Source organism: Ursus maritimus, unplaced genomic scaffold, assembly GCF_017311325.1.
Source record: "Ursus maritimus isolate PB19 unplaced genomic scaffold, ASM1731132v1 scaffold_3, whole genome shotgun sequence".
Taxonomy (NCBI): Eukaryota; Metazoa; Chordata; class Mammalia; order Carnivora; family Ursidae; genus Ursus; species Ursus maritimus.
Genome location: NW_024425563.1, coordinates 67,781,835 through 67,801,614, shown reverse-complemented (window position 1 = coordinate 67,801,614; position 19,780 = coordinate 67,781,835). Strand labels below are relative to the sequence as shown.

Sequence of the window (19,780 nt, the reverse complement as noted above, 5' to 3'; positions counted from 1 at the left end):
TGGTAACAAATAATTTATTTTATTTCAATCTTAATTACTTGTAGTTATTCCATCTAAACATATATCCACACATAATTTTGCTTTCCATCACCTTGCTGAATACATTAGTGAGAGTTTTAGTAAAAAGGGGAAGAAGTTATGCTAGGGAGGAAACGAAGCTTCATTTATTGAGTGCTAGTCACTCTTAATATACCTTATCTCCTAAGAAGCTTATAAGGTCTCAGCACGCTCATGTTTAAAACTATTACTTTATGTTCGCTTTGCCTTAAACCTTAAATTTATAAGATTAAGCTTCTGTGAAGAGCACATTTTTAAAATATGTAGAACCATTTTTATTTCCTTACAGTTCTTAAACCCTAAGTATTATTCAAGGTATGTAGTAGTTACTGAACAAATCCAGATTGACGGATGGAAAGGGATTTCAGGTTAAATAAGAAAGAGAACTGCATAATTGTAAATTTTCACACACAGTACAACAGATACTGTTATTGTTTTATCACAAAGCAGAATCTTCGTGAGGATCACATAACCGCTTTGAGTATTCAATAAAAGGCAATGATTCTGTTCCTGTCTTGCAGAAAAATATGTGTTTGCATATATACACACATGATTCTCCATATACTTTAAGGGGCTTTGTGGACCCCCTAGAACTGGTTAAGAACCTTAGGTTGGAGTTTGTAGGCTAGTATCATCAAGAGTGCCAGGTAAAGAACTTCGTGAAGTCACAGGGCTAAAAGGAAGAGATTTTTTAAATAGTTGAGTCTTTTTGAACGCTTATGCATAAAAAATATAATCATTTTAGAGTTCCAAAATTGCCTAAACTATAAAATTTTTATAAAACTAGATTTGACTGAACTTTCAACTAGACAGAATATTGGCAGCTTGTCTAGAAGATTTTTATTATAATGAAACCATGTTGAAGATTCCACATTTTTATTTAACATTAGAAATCTTAAAACATTAGAATCCTAAGTGGTCCGTAAACTGTAAACCAAATGAAAAGCAAATTACAAATATTGTTAGCTACGAATTAGTGATTTTTTTAGTGCCAGTAATTTTACATCTTTTTTGTATATCTAAAGACTGGGACTCTATCTTAAGTATCCTGGTATCTTCTGTATTGAAAGTCTGCTAATTAAAATTCTTTGGGCTTTGACATCTGTCAGTATTTTTTTCACCAAGGTCATGGCCCATTAGCAGCCATGAAATGGGTATTTCTCTTTTTAAAAGAATAGAATAGTAAGGAGGGCACGTATTGCATGGTGCACTGGGTGTTAAACGCAACTAATGAATCATTGAACTTTACATCAGAAACCAGGGAGGTACTGTATGGTGACTAACATAATACAATAAGAAAACATTAAAAAAAATAATAAAAGAATAGAATAGAAAAATGTCAAAGTGCGTTCCAAATAGTAAGGAGAGGTATTGTTTCCTATATATGTGTTCTGGGTCACATTATTAGATGAATCTTTCATTTTGGATCATAGTCCAAGAAGTTTGAAAAACCCTGAACTGGGTGTTACAGCTTGAAGGAATACCATTATTTGCATGAGTGTTTGGGAAGTGGTAGCAAAAGGTACAAAGGCATTTTGGTTTCAGTGCTGAAAAGTCAGTAGTATTCACAAGAGAAAATCTAATGCGAGATATATCACTGACAAGATAATAACCAAATAACTTGATTTGTTCACAGAGTGCAATGATTCTTATGAACGTGTATTGCAATAAGATTTTGAAGCCTGTAGATGGTTCCTGTTGTCAACCTCGGCCTCCTCTTACTCTCATACAGAAGCTAGCTGCTTGTTTTTTCACTTTATCTATTATCGGATATTTAATTTTTTATATAATCCATCGTAATGCTCACCGGAAGAATAAGCCATGTACTGATTTGGAAAGTGGAGAGGAAAAGAAAAATATTATCAATACCCCTGTGTCTCCGTTAGAAATACTTTTACAGTCTTTCTGCAAACTTGGCCTAATAATGGCTTACTTCTATATGTGTGACCGTGCAAATCTATTTATGAAGGAAAACAAATTTTATACACATTCAACTTTCTTTATTCCAATTATCTACATCTTGGTTTTGGGAGTATTTTACAATGAAAATACTAAGGAGGTAAGAGTCATTTTCTTTTTAGCTAATGTTATCCTTTTTGTCTCATTATAAACTCTGGATTAAATAAATAATATCATTTATCATGCCAGAATATTCAAACATGTATATAGAAGACAAAGGGATATTGTAGTTGTTCTTTGCCTCATGGACTGTTAACAGTTGCTTTTTCGAAACAGTTTGGAAAAAGTTCAGAGAGTCACATGAAGGTTGTTGAAAAGTCGGTAAATAACGATCTGTGAAAAAGGTGTCGTAACTTAGTGTTATTTTGCCTGTTTGGGGATGGAGAAAATGGAGGTGCTCCCAATTGTATAATGGTCTGCAAACATGAGATACTATTATCTTATATCAAGTAAAAAAAAAGTAACTGAAAAAAAATATATATATATATTTTTAAAGATTTTATTTATTTATTTGGCAGAGAGAGACAGCCAGCGAGAGAGGGAACACAAGCAGGGGGAGTGGGAGAGGAAGAAGCAGGCTCCCAGAGGAGGAGCCTGATGTGGGGCTCCATCCCAGAGCACCGGGATCACGCCCTGAGCCGAAGGCAGACGCTTAACGCCTGCGCCACCCAGGCGCCCCTGAAAAATATATTAACAAATGCCTATATGCACAAACATTTTATATTTTTGTATTTATACAGGCAGACATGTATACACACAAATTCGAATATACAGAATAACGTGGGCACTGCTTACAATATTCTGAATTTCCTATTTTAGAATCATTGTAATTGCTTAGAGTATTAGTGCAACTTCTTTATAAGGAATGATTTAGTTGAATTAATAAACTCTGTTGTAAGAAATAACTCTCATACGAGGATGACTAATCAGTTTTTTCATCTCCAGTGAGAATATCCTTGGGAAAATAAACCATAATAATAGATCCTTTTTTCACAATAAAGTGTAAGAGAACTTAAGGTCTTTTCTAGCTGAAACTCTTAAGATTTTTTTTTTAAAGAAAATTATAAAGTGCCATTTTTTAGCTTTACAAACATATCTGTCACAGTATAAATGTAATCTTAATATAAAACCATGAGTAGCAACTCAAATATTTAAAATCTCTTTGTTTATATTAATTTTCAAATTCATATTGTATTTTAAATAGTTTTATTGTATCTTTTATCAAATCAAATGCCAATCTTTGTTTTTCCCCCCAAGGTTCTTTTGACAGAAGCATTAGCTTTATATCCTATAAGAAAAATTTACTTAATAATATCTTCATAATGAATTTTAAAACAGACTTTGGTTCTTTTCCACAGACTAAGGTGTTAAATAGAGAACAAACAGATGAATGGAAAGGCTGGATGCAACTTGTGATTCTGATTTATCATATCTCTGGAGCAAGTACAGTAAGTATTTTGAGTTTACATTGAGAAGACATAGGAAACGGTGGGACTATACTGTTTCTTTCAGGGCATCACCTCTTTTGGGTTTTATATTCACCATTTAGAGACCCATTTTATTTCCCACCCAAACTATGCCTTCCCATTCTTCTCCTAACACCTGACTCTTTGAGAAGGTATAGTTTTAAGGCAATAATTTGTTTGTAATACTTGGCCTTAATTTTAATCTAGTAGAAACAGCTGATAACCTAAGGCTATTATTTCCTGCCACCCTGCTGAATAGCTAATTAAACTTGGGAAGAAACTGTGTGGATGCAAAGGACTTCAAATAGGCAAGTTACTATCAAAAGAAATCAGGTTAGATGATTATATTTATATTCTACCTTTACTTGTATTTTAGGAAGTTTGGCTAACTGTTTTTACTCCTTTAAAGTTTAAAAACCTTAGAACTCTTTTGCCCCAGTATTCCAAGAACTCAGGTCCTAATGGACCACCATTGTAGCATTGATGAGCCTTACTTCCTAAGTATTACCTCCTCCATGAGCTGGAGGACCCTTTCTTTGCTCACCTAGTGCTTCTGTACCTGGACAAAATCATTTTTTCCTTCTCCCTAGGTGTCTTAAAAGACAGGATTCTCATGGTCTCGGAATACCCTGGATTTATCAGGGGTAGAAAAATGTATTCCAAGTTGTAACATTCCAGCCTACATTGCAGTTAAAATAAGCTTTTGAGGGTGAACCCAGGTATCTAATAACCACTTTTCACACAAGTTTCATAGTGAAGATACAAACTAATTACTATAAAATATGTTTTGAAAATTTAAGAAACTCATAATTATGGAACTGCCAAACTGTTTTTTGTTGCTGACATAAACTACACCTCTGTAAATAGTATTTGAATCAGTGATAAATTGAGATAAGAGGGGGAGTGTTGTCCAGATAGAAATATTTTGAAATTTCCATAGCAGCAGTTAAGAAGGTAAATAATACTGAAGTTTTTTTCTCTAACAATTTTTCTCTAACAGGTATCTCTAAAAATTTGAAAATAATATTCTTCATTGAGTCTTTTCATTATTTTCAAAAATTGTCAGTGATCTTATGGAAGGTTTGTTTGAAGGGCAAAAGGTAAAAGAATGCAGTATAATTTATACTGAAATTGTATGGCTCCAATATGTGTATTTGTGGCGGCAGTGAAATTCCCGTGACACTGCAGCTGAGGGGGACCTGGCGTGTTCAGGTGTTTGCAGAAGACCCCAGACAGTGGAAGAGATCCGAGGCAAGGCTAGAGGAGGCTAGTAAGATTTAGCTTATAAGCCCAGTTCAGAATTTGGAGGATGTATTTGTCAGATTCTCTAAAAAGTAAGTAAAGATGAATATTGAATCCTAGAAATATCTCTGACATAAGAATAAAGATTAGATTAATTTGAGAGGGAAGAAAGGCTTTGTTTTAAGAAAATGCCACTTAGAGACATAATTAATTGCGGACATATTAAAGGGTGATACTCCTATTAAAAAAAATCAGATAGAAAGAATTAATGGCAGATTAAGTTCCTCAATTCAGTGATTCCAGAAAGAATTTGGATCATAAAAGAATGAAGGCAATTTGGCATTCTATTATAATCATTTGCCAAGCTAGCATTCTAATTCTAATATATCTTAGACTACATCCCAATATATCCTAAATTACAATTTTTAAAAATCCGTGTTCTGGAAGGACATACTTTTCATTAACAGACCATTTGTTATGATTAATTAACATATTCCTGTTCTTTTATATAATAGGATTTTGTGGTTAAAAATTACCTGTATCTACATTGGCAAAGCATTATTAGCATGGGTTAGAACGTATTTTGGGACTTGATTCTTGGATATTTGAGGGATTACCCTCATTAAAAACTCTTTTTAACTGTCACGGTTATTTTAATTACCTAATCTTAATGTTTTTTATTTTGCGTAAAATATGTCAAACTTTAGTTGTGCCATGTTTCTATACTAAAATAGAAACCATAAAAAAATACAGAGAATTATTAAAATAATCCAGATGGTCTGGCAGATTGCAGTTGTTGGTATAAACACTCCTTTAAAGCATAATTTATAGGAAATATGGATAAAATACTGTGAATTTAAATACGGAGAGTACAGCACGTTAGGTTTATACAGTAGATGATTTTTTTTTTTTTAAAGATTTTATTTATTTATTCGACAGAGATAGAGACAGCCAGTGAGAGAGGGAACACAAGCAGGGGGAGTGGGAGAGGAAGAAGCAGGCTCATAGCAGGAGAGCCTGACGTGGGGCTCGATCCCAGAACGCCGGGATCACGGCCTGAGCCGAAGGCAGACGCTCAACCGCTGTGCCACCCAGGCGCCCCTATACAGTAGATGATTTTGTCTTGCACTGCAGGTTTTTTTCTTTTGGGAGTTTATAAGCAACTTTCATGAAAGAATCTGAATAAAAGATCTTGAGGGAAAATTTGTGGGACTAGAAAAAGAACAGAATCAGAAGCTAGCTAGCTATTAATTATAATGCAGTTGGAATTCCAAATATATTTAATACTAAAATTTTGTTGTAATACTTGACTCATGAAAGATAAAAAGAAAATAATTTGGATTAAAGGAGAATAAAGAGAAATGACAACCAAGTGCAATGCATGATCCTTGACTCCAGATTGCGAAAAGAAAATCTTTTAAAACCGTGAAGGGTGTTACCGGGACAATCAGGGATATTTGAATACAGATTTACAATAGATACTGTTGTATTCATATTAAATCTTGGGTATGATAATGATAATATGGTCATGTAAGAAACTATTCTTTCTTCTTAGAAGATACTTGCTAAAATATTTAGGGATGATGTCATGTAGTCTTTCTTTAAACATTCTTTAAAATGGGTCAGCATGGTTTATGGGTGTGCATTGTACTATTGCAATTTTTCTGTTGGCTTAAAGTATGTTAAAATAAAAACTTGGGAGAAGTATTACATGAAATTTGTAATAATGCAACTTTGCCAGGTATTTGGCAGATTATTGTGATGGTGCTTAATTTAATTTAAATGAATAGTATTTACTATTTAAATGTAATAACTAAGTCTTGACTCTGTAGGCCCAGCCCCAGTCTTGAGGGGATTTCAAAGCACGTTTTATGGACAGTGGTTGAAGTAACTGGGAATAGTTAACCTAGATTGGACAGCCGTTTTCAGATACTTATAGAACAATCAGATAGAAGAGTGATTAAGTGTGTACAAATGGCTCTAGAGCTAGACTGTCCATTATGGAAGCCACTAGCCACATGTGGCTGTTGAGTACTTGAAATATAGCTGCCTGGAATTGAGATGTTCTGTGAACATGAAAGACATACCACTTAAGTATGATTCATTGTGATAAATGCATAGTAAGTTCAAAAACTTAGTATAAAATATAAAATATCTTACTACATGATTATTACATGTTGAAATGATAATATTTTGAATGTATTAAGTTAAATACGTTGTATTTGTTAAAATTAGTTTCACTTGATTCTTTTAACTTTTCAAATATTCTGATAGCCATATTAAAACTGTATTATGTGGCTCGCATTTTATTTCAATTGCATAGCACTGTTCTAGAGGGCTGAAGTTGGTAGCTTTTATGCAGAGGTATATCTTTTCTTGAAAAGGAAATTTATGGTAGTAAATGATCATCTGAAAATGGAATGGATTGCCTTGGGAATTTGTATGTTTTCTGCTATTAAAAAAGTGTTCAAGGGGGCACCTGGGTGGCTCAGTTGGTTAAGCATCCCACTCTTGATTTCGGCTCAGGTCATGATCTCAGGGTTGTGAGATCAAGCCTCCTGTAGGGCTCTGCGTTGGGTCGTGGAACCTCCTGAAGATTCTTTCTCTCCTTCTCCCTCTGCTCCACCCTTCCCCACCCTCTAAAAAAAAAAAAAAAAGGTGTTCAGATACTTGAAAGGAATATTTTAGAGTACTCTCAAGAATAAGGTAACAGGCTTAGATTAGATAAATCCTGAGGTTATTTTAAGATGACATTTGCTACCTTCATTATCACTATGATTCTAGTGTGTTACACCTTCATTTGAAAATTTGATTTAATGATGAGATAAGAAATTTTAAAAGAACTAATGATGAAGGGCAATAAATAAAAACTATGATGTATGGATTGTGAGTGCTTTAAGAACGCTGAGGAAGGAAAAATGACTTTCATCTGAGAGTAAAGACAGGAAATTTTGAACAGGGCTCTGAAGAATAGGATTTGAATAAGCAAAATTAGGTCACAAGAAGAACATTCCTGGGTAGAATAAACAGATAAACAAAAGGAAGGTGACGGAGAGGAACAAGAAGGACCAGTATGGGACACAGAGAATCTTAACAGTTTGGCTAGAATGGAGGCGGTATTAAGGAATTTATGACCTATTATATATTCAGGGGGGTTTGCCTTCTCAGAAAAAAAAAAAGATATGTTCAAGGGTGTGTTCAAGGATATATACAAAAGATGCATACGTTCAAGGACTTATAAAATCTCTTTAGGGTGTCTACTTAATTATTTTTTCCTACAAAGTATCACTTGGGGAAGACACATGAACCTGAAGTGGCCATAAGCAGCGTCAGTGCTGGATAATTACAGAGGTGATCAGATGAGTCTATAAAATAGAAGCCAAAAAATTTTTACATAGATTTAGTAATTATCCCTGAAAGAATGGTCTTATAATTGCAAGGGTTGGATGTCACTGAATAGGCTTTTAAAAATCATTTTTAAAAAACAGAGTACTAGTTGTGTTGTGGAGATCATGAATATACTTGGACCAGTGGCTGATGGACAGGGTGAATGACAGTGTTGTAGGGTTATGAGAATTAGGACTTATAAATGAGATGATATTTCCAGTGATTCCCATAAAATATAGATCAGAAATGTGTTACATTTCATTTAACTTAGAAGTGAAACTAGGCTGCTCTGAAAAACCATCGTAAATGATTCTAAGGGTCTTGGTCATGATGAAACATTGATGTGGAAGTGTAAAAATTATTTTATAAATTAGGAGTGGGAGGAAATAATATTTCTAAATTATGTTTGCATATGTTTTTTAATATATATTTGTTGCTAAATAAATATTGTAAGTAGTTATATGACAGTTTACAAATCTAAAGTCTATGTATTTGAGGGGGCCAAAAATGTGGGATTTTGTTTTGTTTTTTATCTTCTCATTGGTCAAATGTGAAATCTACAGTTACCTTGTACTCAGCATATCTGGTGATTAATAATTATGGACATCATATCTTTAATTCCAAGTGGAGGAAATGTACAGTGTTTCACATTTATTAACTCCTGCATTCCTCATAAGAACCTTCTTGTTTTGCAGTTTGGAAAACTCACTTAAAGTCACGTAGCTAGTAAGTGGCAGAACCAGAATTTGAATGAGGTCTGATTCCAAAAATCTACATTTTTTTTAAACTCTTGCTATGTTGCCTAAGTTTTAAAAATAAATCTTTTTATTGAGCTCATGCCAACTGGTAACAATGATCCTTTGTCTTGACTAAACGTATTGGTTATGATAATTCAAAGTATAGTTAGTGCCAACATATTTCACCTATCTATTTTTGTCAACAGTTTTTGCCTGTGTACATGCACATCCGGGTTCTGGTTGCTGCATACCTATTTCAGACAGGGTACGGGCATTTCTCATACTTTTGGATCAAAGGGGACTTTGGAATTCATAGAGTCTGTCAGGTAGGAACGTATTCGGTTCTTTTCTTTTTCTTTCATTATGGCGTGAAAATATAAATATGGTCATTATAAGGACGCGGATAATTTGAATTTATGAAATTACACTTTAAAGTTGTGTTATTTCTGTGTTCTGTGGTTAATAATTCAAGATAAATAATTTATTACTGAGGGAAGGGAAAATGTAATTTAGATGAGTGTCTAATAAAAGCACTAGTACACAAGGGACAGCATTGCTAATTCAGCTCGGTTTTGTACAGGAAATGTACAGTTACCTGGGATTATTATAATATGTTTTCTTTAAGAAGAGGATTAATATTTATTAAGTTGCTGCCTTGTGCTGGGCACTTTCTGAATATTATTTTATTTATCCCTCATTACAACCCAGAGTTGTGATTTTCATGTTTACAGAAAGGACACTGAGGCTCAGAGAGGTTAAATAATTTGCCTACGATCACATAGTAAGGGGTACAGCTCAAATAGCAATCTGCTCAAATTCTCCGTTCTTTGAATGACATCACACTGTCTGAAATGACTGTTACAGGGGTCCCAAAGACACTTTTTAATTTGAGTAATATTATTTTGTATCTATGACAACTCTCAATTTAATCGTAAATGGGGTAAATCAACATCAAACAGAGATGAAATGGACACCCTTTCGTTGAGGTAATCTAATCTCTGCTTATAAACTGTAGCCCTAGGAAGGAGGCTTATGATTCTTCCCCTGCATTTAACAAGATGGCAGTTGTAGCCAGAGGACAGCTCAGCCTGGTGCTTTGCTTGGATTTAGTTAATATAATGATGCATAAATATTTTATATTCAACTCTTTACAGTGATTGTAGAACGAATGTAATTTGAAGGATTAGTAAAATGTATTTGTACAGTTATTACTTTAGACTTAAATAAATGTTTATACTCTGTCAGCGAGAATCTGTCTTTGCTCTTCTTGCATACCTGGAATGAAAACCATTTTCTTCTCCTTTTTAATAGGTCCTATTTCGTCTCAATTTCCTGGTAGTGGTGTTATGTATAGTGATGGATCGGCCTTATCAATTCTATTATTTTGTTCCCTTGGTTACCGTATGGTTCATGGTCATATATGTTACTTTAGCCCTATGGCCACAGATAATCCAAAAAAAAGCAAATGGTAAATATAATCTCTTACTGCTAATAAATATATTCTTTTAATGTACTAAATTTCTTTTTAGTTGTTAAAGGCTATTTTTGACACTTGAAACTTTGTTCTTAAACTATGTTCCTAAAATGTCACAGCTAAACTAATTCAAGTGATATATAACAGGGCCGATTAATAAGTGGCATGTATATTGTATGTGTCTGTTCTTTTTTTTTTAATCTAAATTTTTCAAAGTCATTTTACATATCAGCTAATGCAACAGTCTTCAGACTGTCTTGTACAGAGCCAGAGTGAAGAGCGCTAGAAGAGAGAAGAGTGAGCCAAATAGGGCTCCGGGCCCATACATCCTTCTCCAGTCTTTGGCAGCTCTGCTTTATTTGCTTTTTAGCCTATATTGAGAATTTTGGATAAGCATTCATTTGCAAAAAGGCTTTTTGTGTTAGCCAGGTTTAAAGAGCACTAATATAATTTATCGTCTAGACAACCCTTAACACAGTTATTCTCAACCTGTTGTACATACAAGGAGACCTAAGTGCCCAGAAGGTCGTCACCTTCAAACTCCACACAGCCAGTTACTGATAATGTTCAGAGTGAGACCGTGCTCATTTATCTTAATGCTTCTTACCCTCAAGATCAGATCACTGAAATAAAAGCTTCCCTCTTTCAGAAACATTAAAAGTTGTTGTTTTTAATAATTTTTAAATCTTTCAACCAAATACTGTGTATCAGAAATATTTTCCACTGACTCCCATTATAATGTCGAATAACTTTTTCAGGTAAGAGTTGAATTCCAGCCTTTCATCAAGCCCATGAATGTCTTTAAACAGCCTCTGTAGCTTAATCCCGTGACACAAACCTAGCATATTAATCAGATGAAATCAATATATATAAACTGTGAGCACATAACTTAAAATACGCATATGTTAAAATACATCTTAAAGTTAAACCCTGCTCCATGAGGGAGTTCGTAAGTTCTCTCCTTGGAACTCTAACGTTTCAGCAGTATTACCTAAGCTATATTCAACATGAATGTTAGAATTATATTGAATATATTGTTCCAAATATTGTTGTGCCTTTGAATAATAAATAGGTATAGTTGAATGCAGGAGGTTTTTTCAGATATATTTATAGTAGATGAACAGGAGATACAGAGGGTGTCAGGCGTAGGCTGTGGCCTTTTCCCTTGCGAGGATGTGCTTCTTTTCCTTTTTGCCCTTCTTACAATTTATACCACTTACATATAATGTATCCTGTGGGCAGCCTTTAATTATTTTAAGAACTATGCCGGGTGTTAATATGTTAAACAGATATGATTAATATGTTTTCTCATGGAAATTTATACCTCTTAGTAAATTAAATATTTTCTCTCTTAGGAAATTGTTTCTGGCATTTTGGCTTACTGTTGAAACTAGCCTTCTTGCTGTTCTGTATATGTTTTTTGGCATATTCTCAGGTTTGTACAGTTTTTTCAGTTTATATTTTGTTCTATTTTATTTTAAAGTTCAAGTCTATTAAAGTATGTGAGAAGAGTCAGAGCTTTTTTTTAGCTTCATTTTTTAATGACTGTAATAAAAGTGTCACTCTGTAGTTGACTACTCCGTGTAGTTCTTTTGAGACCCATCTACTTTTGTTACCACTGTTTTTGTTGTAAGAGCAATTTAAAGCTCTTCCTCTGGCAATTGTTCAAAATCCATTTTACTTGACTTTGATCAATCAGACGTTTATTGAATGCCTCTTATAAGACGCTACTCTAAGTGGAGATCAAAATTCTCTTGACAGACTTTGCAACTTGGTTTGTGCATTATTCATTGCATCAGAGTGTTCCTTGATTTTTCCATAACTGCATAGAGCAAAATTTTGGCAGTTAGCAAAACCAACTTAGGAGCAAATGGGTTTGTATATGTGTAGTATGTTTAATTTAATACAATTTTTGGTCATTTTCTTACCTCTGCCGTTTTCTCCCCCTATTACGGTGGTTGAGGTTTGCTCAGCTACTTCAGCAAGGTGGCAAACTGCTACCTGCTGGTCAGTCCATCAGGCGGACAGATTATTTGGGCAGCATGATATTTATAACAAAATATGTTAATTCAAATGCCTCTAGTTGTGACATATTCTGCAGTTTGCTCCCATTTCCAACATTCCCTGTGTTGGACTTAGCTGTGTCACGTGCAGGTGCCACATAAGCATCGTGTGTGTGTGAGTGTGTGTGAGTGTGTGTGTGTGAGTGTGTGTGTGATCTTATAAGCTGGTTTTCATTTGTTTGTTTTGTAGGCTTTCATACTTATTTTCATACTTAGAAATAAGGTATTTTATTTCTGCCTGACCTCCAGGGTTTTTTGCAGGAGATTTATAAAGTAATAGGGGAACGATAACCAGTGTATAAAGATGTAGCCAGGTAACTGCAACAGCTGCTTGACCCTTGTTAAAATTCCAAACACTCTGTGGTGCATCTGAGGGAGAGAAGGGAAGGTGAACCAGGGTTCAATAAAGACACTAAAGAAGGTTTCCCCAGCTTTGGATCAGTGCACTGGAAAAAAAAAAAAAAACTCGTGGCTTGGTATAGCCCAGTGTCCTGCACAAAATGGGTGTTCACTAAATACTTGCCCTTTGAGCACATAAGAAACAAATTTTTAATCAGAAATAATATTTTAAATGATAAATGCGTCACATATATCTGATCTATAAGACCGTGTATCTCTAATAGATGCTATGTATTTCTCTGTTTCATATCGATATTATATTTATATTTCTGTATTTCATATCAATATATATGATCTATAAGTACTTTATATTGCAACTCTTGGTAAGAATCGTCCTCTGTTTTCTAAGGCATTGATTTTGATAGAACCTCTATTTAATAAGCTGTAAGTATTTTAAATTCTTAAATGGTTAAATGGAGACTATTACATTTCATTAAAATAATAAACTTCTTCTAACCTAAGCATTCAGCCTTACCTAAAATACAATGCTGTTTTTCTTTTTTCTTTTTTTTTTGGTTTTTAATAGCCTTTTTAAAAATTGTTATGTTACATTTTTTATGCGGTGGCATTAGGTCTAATAATGGAGCTTTCCTTAATAGAGTTTGTTGCCATTCTTTAGTCTGGAAATTGAGGTTTTTGTTCTCTTCTTTGAAAGACTTCATTAATGTGCAGGAATGCACCCAAGACTTCTGCCCCTTCATTCCCAGATTTTCCAGGCTTGTCAGATTAGTAAGAGTGTACCATTCACTAACTTGACCACAGTAAAATTGTAAACTTTGTTTCAAAGGCTAGTAATGGCATTTGGGTATGGTTGATTGAGTGACAAATTCAGAGCATTCTTTTAACTCAAATGGTTAATTATAGATTATTAAGAACATTTAGAGAAAGAAAAACTATTTTAACCTTAACCATCATTCTTTAGGATATCGATATCATATTGGCTAAGGTCTTTTGTATTTTGGTGTTTTGATCAGTAAATATTAGCCGTTTTGTATATTAGATTAAAAACCTTAAATGGAAGAATTTTCCAGTTACTAGCTTGCTTTTTTTTTTTTTTTTTTTTTAATTTTGCAGTCTCAGTAGCCTTTCATGTGCAGGGAAAGTAAGTTAACAAAAAGTTTTAAGTCATCTTTGTTAGCCTTTACTAAAATAAATTTCTTTTCAAATGAATTTCAAATGAAAGAGAACTTTTAAATGACTCTTATAAAATCCTAACTTTAGAAAACTATAATTTAAAATAGAATTAGAAAACAGGTATTGACTTGTACCATCTTAATTTGTGTTCTGGATTCCTTTTCATAGGGTGCATTTGAGAAGATCTTTTCTCTTTGGCCATTGTCCAAGTGTTTTGAACTGAAAGGGAATGTATATGAATGGTGGTTCAGATGGAGGTTAGACCGTTACGTATGTATTTACCTTGTGATCTTTTGCCATTTCAAATTATACTTAAAAAAATTATTTGGAAAATTATAATTATTTTTTTTTGAATAAGGAAACATGTTGACTTGGTAAATTAAAGCAGCCCTGCTCCCCCTTTTTTTATAGCAGGGTAAGGGAATTCATGGGTATGTTTATCAGCAGGAAAATACTGTAAAAATGTCTATAAAGGGGCCTTTGTTTGAGTCCTAATTTTGACTTCTAAATGATCCCTCTTAGGGGTTCCTGGCTGGCTCAGTTGGTGGAGTGATCTCCAAGTCGTGAGTTGGAGCCCCACATCAGGTGTAGAGATTACTCAAATAAATAAACTTAAAAAAAAATAGATGATCCCTCATGTATATGCTTCAGCCATTCGACAATATTTATTGAGCTCCGATACATGCTCTAGATGTTGGTTTTGTGAGGCATTGAGTAGAGAAAGAAGACATACCACCAGGCTTCTAAGCCTTACAATCTAGTTTAAAACCCAAGATTGCTACTTATAATTAGGTACTAAATTATGCAGTGTGGATTTTGTGGTAGAAATGTGCAAAGAAGAGAGACCAGTGTCATGGGGGATTCTGTGAATTTAGTCTTGAAGGAAAGTTAAGATTCAACTGACCAAGAAAATGTAAAACATCTAGCACAGCATTTGGAAAATAATGGACAATGAATAAATATTAATTACCTCTCTTCTCTCTTTCCCCTTTTTCTTCCATATTTCACTCATCCTTTTTTTCATTCAACAAGTGTTTTCTTAATGCCTGTTCTGTGCCGTTTCTGGTTTCTAATACCTATGCACTTGCCAGTGTACTACAGGGCATTTCAAAACCACATAAGAATAAAAAGCTTTGCTAAAGGTTTGATATTAAATAATTTTAAATTCTCAACTTTGTCATTAGAGCAGTGTACAATGTGACAGTTCACTTTAAGTCGTTTTTTAAAAAAAGAAACTTTGGGGTGCTGGGGTGGCTCAGTCAGTTAAGCATTTGACTCTTGGTTTTTGAGTCAGGTTGTGATCTCAGGGTGATGGGAGGTCTCCGCACTCAGCTGGGAAACTGCTTGGGAGTGTCGCCCTCTGCCCCTCCCCCCACACGCATGTGCATATGCACTCTTTCATGCTCGCTCTCTAAAAAATAAATCTTAAAAAAAAAAAAAGCGCAGCTTTATGTGCTTTCTAGCCCACCATATTTTTTTTTCCCATTCTTGTGTGCATATGCCCCTTATTAAAAGCATGATCTTGGCGGTGTTAGTGTTGACTTATTTGCTTGAAAGTATCAATGTAAAATATGTTTATTTTGGTTTAGCATTTAAATTTTATCATACATCTCCATAATAGTTTTATTTATTATTTTTGTTCTTTTTTTCATTTTAATTCCAGTATAGTTGACCTGTAGTGTTATGTTAGTTTCAGGTGTACAATATAGTCATTCAGCAATTTTATACATTACTCAGTGCGCATCATGATGAGTGTACTCTTAACTCCCATCACCTATTTCACCTCACCCACCTCCCCTCTGGTAACCACCAGTTCTCTGTAGTTAAGAGTCTGTTTTTTGGGTTATCTCCTTTTTTCTTTGATCGTTTGTTTTGTTTCTTAAATTACACATGGTAAATATTGTGTATATGCTCAAAAAAATTACACGAGTGAAGTCATATGGTATCTGTCTTTTCTGATTGACTTCATTTCACTTAGGGTTGTACCCTCTAGATCCATCCATGTTGCAAATGCGTTCTTTTTTTGGCTGAGCGATATTCCATTGTGTATATACACCACTTCTTTATCCATTTATCAGTCAGTGGACACTTGGACTGTTTCCATAATTTGGCTATTGTAGATAATGATGCTATAAACATTGGGGTGCATGTATCTTCTTGAATTAGTGTTTTTGTATTCTCTGGATAAATATCATAGTGGAATTACTGGATAAAAAAGTTCTACTTTTAGTTTTTTGGGGAACCTCCTTACTATTTTCCACTGCAGCTGTACCGCCTGCTTTCCCACCAACAGTGCACAAGGGTTCTTTTTTTCTCCTTTTCTCCTCAACACTTGTTGTTTCTTGTGTTTTTATCATTATTTTGAAATTATCTTTATTTCTCTGCTTGCTGCTGAGACTCCTCAGAATGAACCACCTTATCTCCTATTGTTGCTATTTGCTGTGTCCTATTGCAGGTAATTTCTAACAATCATTGACTTTATGTCATTTCTTGAAGTTTAAGTCCCTCATAAAAATTTTCAGCCTTTAAGCTTTTAACCGACTTTTGTACGTATTGTCCTCATTTACCAAATATTTGTGCTATTTATTGAAAAGTTGCTGTTTAAAACAAATTTTCTCTTCTTATTTTTCAGGTAGTCTTTCATGGAATGTTGTTTGCTTTCATCTATCTGGCTTTACAGAAGCGTCAAGTACTTTCTGAAGGAAAGGGTGAACCTCTTTTTTCAAACAAAATTTCAAATTTTCTATTGTTTATTTCAGTAGTTTCTTTCTTGGTAAGTTTCAAAATGTAATCTTACAACTTTCCAAAGTCCTAAATGGTACATAGAATTAACTTTAAGAAATAGGAATTAAATCAATTATTTTTAATATATAAAATCTTTATTTTTAAAATTCTGTTTCTCTTTTTCTAATTGAACATAAATGCTAAGAGAATATATATGAATATATATGTATAAGTTAAATATGAAGAATAACTGAGGATCTGGTGAAATAAAAAATTTTTAAGTTGTAATCAGTTTGGGGGAAAATGTAACTTAAGATGTTTGACAGGAAGAGCCATCACTGCCTCTCGATCACTGTTTCCAGAAAATCACAGACCTGTGCTCCTCTTTCTCTGCTTTCTTTCATTTGAGCAGTTGAGCAAAACAAAAGCAAGTGATGACCAAACGTGTGGGCAGGTTTTACTGAAGCTTTTTAAATAGCATCATGGAGGATAACGTAATAAACAAAGAAAACTGTGTAGATGCTGAGAAAGCTGCCTTATTAAGGCATAACTGTTTTTCATGAACTGATCCATATATTTTTCTGGTTTAGACCTATTCCATCTGGGCTAGCAGTTGTAAAAACAAAGCCGAGTGCAATGAACTACACCCATCTGTATCTGTGGTACAGGTAATTGTCTTGATTGAGAAAATTTTTTTTTCTTAATTCTTTATAAGAATACAGTCTTTAGAGGCAGTGAGATTTGAGATCAAACTATAAAATGTAGGTGTATTTTTTAATCTTACTAAGCCCTACCTTCCTTTATTGTACAGGGACATTAAATTCTCTTTTAAAGGATTGTTATCTTAAATGTATGGAAATGATTGGCATTGGCCACTTAGTAGGCACTTAGAAAATGTTAGTTCTCCTCGTATTTGCTTTGTCTCCATTTACTCATATGTCTTCATTTATGTATTTATTTAATCGTAACTATTAAAGTGTTAGTCCCATGCTGTACATACATGTACATACATGTGTAAGGAGTTCAGTGTTAAGATGCATACGGCTCCTGCCCTCATGGAATTTACCGTCTAATAGAGATAGGGACCAGTGAACATTCATTCATTGAACATTTTTTATTCATTTAACAAATATTTGATACCTCCCATGCACTAGATATGAGGCTGGGGGGATACGGTGGTAACCAAATCAGACATAGTTCCTGCCATCCCAGAGCCTCCATTCTTCTATTACAGGTAGTAATCGTAGAATCGCCGTGTAATTATACGTAGTAGCACATGATGCTACAAGAGAGTCTCTAAGGGCATCTGACCTGGTTGGAGTTGAAGCAAGGCGTGGTCGGGGGTCAGAAATTATTTCCCTGGCAAAATTAAGTTGAAAACAGAGGGATGAAGGCAGACAGCAAAACCTCAGGCCCTCTGGGGGAACGGAGCATATTTACATTCAGGGAATTTGAAGAAAGCCATTGAGGCTACAGCTCGGAGAGCCGGGGTCTAGAGAGGTACGTGGTAGTGCCTGGGAGGTGGGCAGAGGCAAGGAGCAACTCAGACTGACGTTTTGCTAAGTTACCTCTGGTTGCCAGTCATTATGGGACATTGTGATAGCGCGGTGGTAGTTAAGTACCGGGCACTTTGGTAACGTGTGGGACTTCTTCCCAACCCACCCTGGGATCAGAACAGGGTTCCTGGAGAAAGCAGTGTCTTCAGCCGAGACCTAAAACATGAGCAGTGCAGCAAAGAGGAGCAAGGATGATTTCTAAAGGATCTGCTCTTAGGTCTTAAGTTCCCTTCAGTGCAGGAACTATTATTCCCCTTACGTCTCTATATAGTCAATAGAACCGAGCATGTGACAGAGTCTTCAAATAAAACTGATAATGAAATTTTAAGCATTATACTGCATTTTCAAATATAGCATTTTCATGACTTCTGTAGACAGTAATAGTGCTTACCAGTACCTTTTTGCATATCGTAGGTGATATCCTTTCTGTTACTCCTGACGGAAGGGAGGTGTTACCATTCACAGTGCACCAGTATAGAACGATGTAAGGAGAGCTGAGGGAAAGAGGCTACCCACAGAAGAACACGCAAGCACTCCCGAGCCTCATCACCTTCCTTTCCAGTCACTGCCCTGCACACACTCCTGTTGCCTTAGTACTTTTTCAGCAAGGGCCTCAGCTCCTCCAGCGCAGAATAAAAGAGTGGAAGCAAGTACTAATTTTATTGGCAGCTACTTCTTTTCAAGGGCACTAGTCCCCTGTTGTAAAAATCAGAGCATCCAGGGACCCCCAAATTTTACATCCTTATCACGTTTCACTCTTATTCTCAGATACCAACAAGTGATGTAGGTATGGGGGTGTGGGTGTGGATGTGATTATTAAAAATTTATAGATGATTATATATCCTTAGCATACTTACCTGAGGGGACTTCTTAAGATTTTAACGTGTACAAGATTCCTTGTGCTGCTAGAAAGTATTTTCTCAGCCTGACCCTGCAGAAGGCTTATGGATCAATCCCTTTTTTTTTTTTAATTCAAGTACAGTTAACAGTGTTATATTAGTTTCAGGTGTACAATATAATAGTTCAACAATTCTATACATTTCCCAGTGCTCATCAAGATAAGTGTACTCTTAATCCCTTTTATCTATTTCACTCTTATAGCTCAATCCTTGAATCCTGCCCTTTTAGTTTTACCCATCAGTCTGGATAGAAATTTCCAGAAAGGCTTGCTGTAGAACAGCATACAGGTGATTAACCGTAAATAATGTATATTAAGTGCTAGCATAGTACCCAGCAAGTTACAAATGCTGAACAAATTTTAAGTGTTATTAGTTCTTTATCAAGCTAATAAGGATGACTCCCTAGACCCCAGTTGTCTTCTCCATGGCTGTCATTGCTTTGATTTTTCTATTCCCCTCATCACATAGTTTACTAAGTGTATGACAAAACGCAGACTGGCATATGCTAAGAAATGAGCACACATTGAGAAAGGGTAGATTAAAGTTAGAAAGAGGGAAAGTGATTTGCTTAGGGCTATTCCTAGATTTTCTGACGCTCAGACTAGTGATTTGTATTTATCTGTGTCATTCTTTCTGGCATTTTACAGTTTGTGCAATACTTTAATTACAATAACTCATTAAAG

At 34.7% G+C, this 19,780-nt stretch overlaps 1 protein-coding gene across 1 annotated transcript in view; it reads left to right on the top strand.

The window, feature by feature from the left end:
* CASD1 (CAS1 domain containing 1) overlaps positions 1–19,780 on the top strand; it is a 48,564-nt gene that overhangs the window by 24,451 nt on the left and 4,333 nt on the right. The window contains exons 9-16 of the mRNA XM_040644264.1: positions 1,694–2,116; positions 3,375–3,464; positions 9,055–9,174; positions 10,160–10,316; positions 11,678–11,757; positions 14,087–14,188; positions 16,551–16,691; positions 17,233–17,310. Coding sequence (XP_040500198.1) covers positions 1,694–2,116; positions 3,375–3,464; positions 9,055–9,174; positions 10,160–10,316; positions 11,678–11,757; positions 14,087–14,188; positions 16,551–16,691; positions 17,233–17,310 — 1,191 coding nt within the window. The remainder of the gene's footprint in view (positions 1–1,693; positions 2,117–3,374; positions 3,465–9,054; positions 9,175–10,159; positions 10,317–11,677; positions 11,758–14,086; positions 14,189–16,550; positions 16,692–17,232; positions 17,311–19,780) is intronic.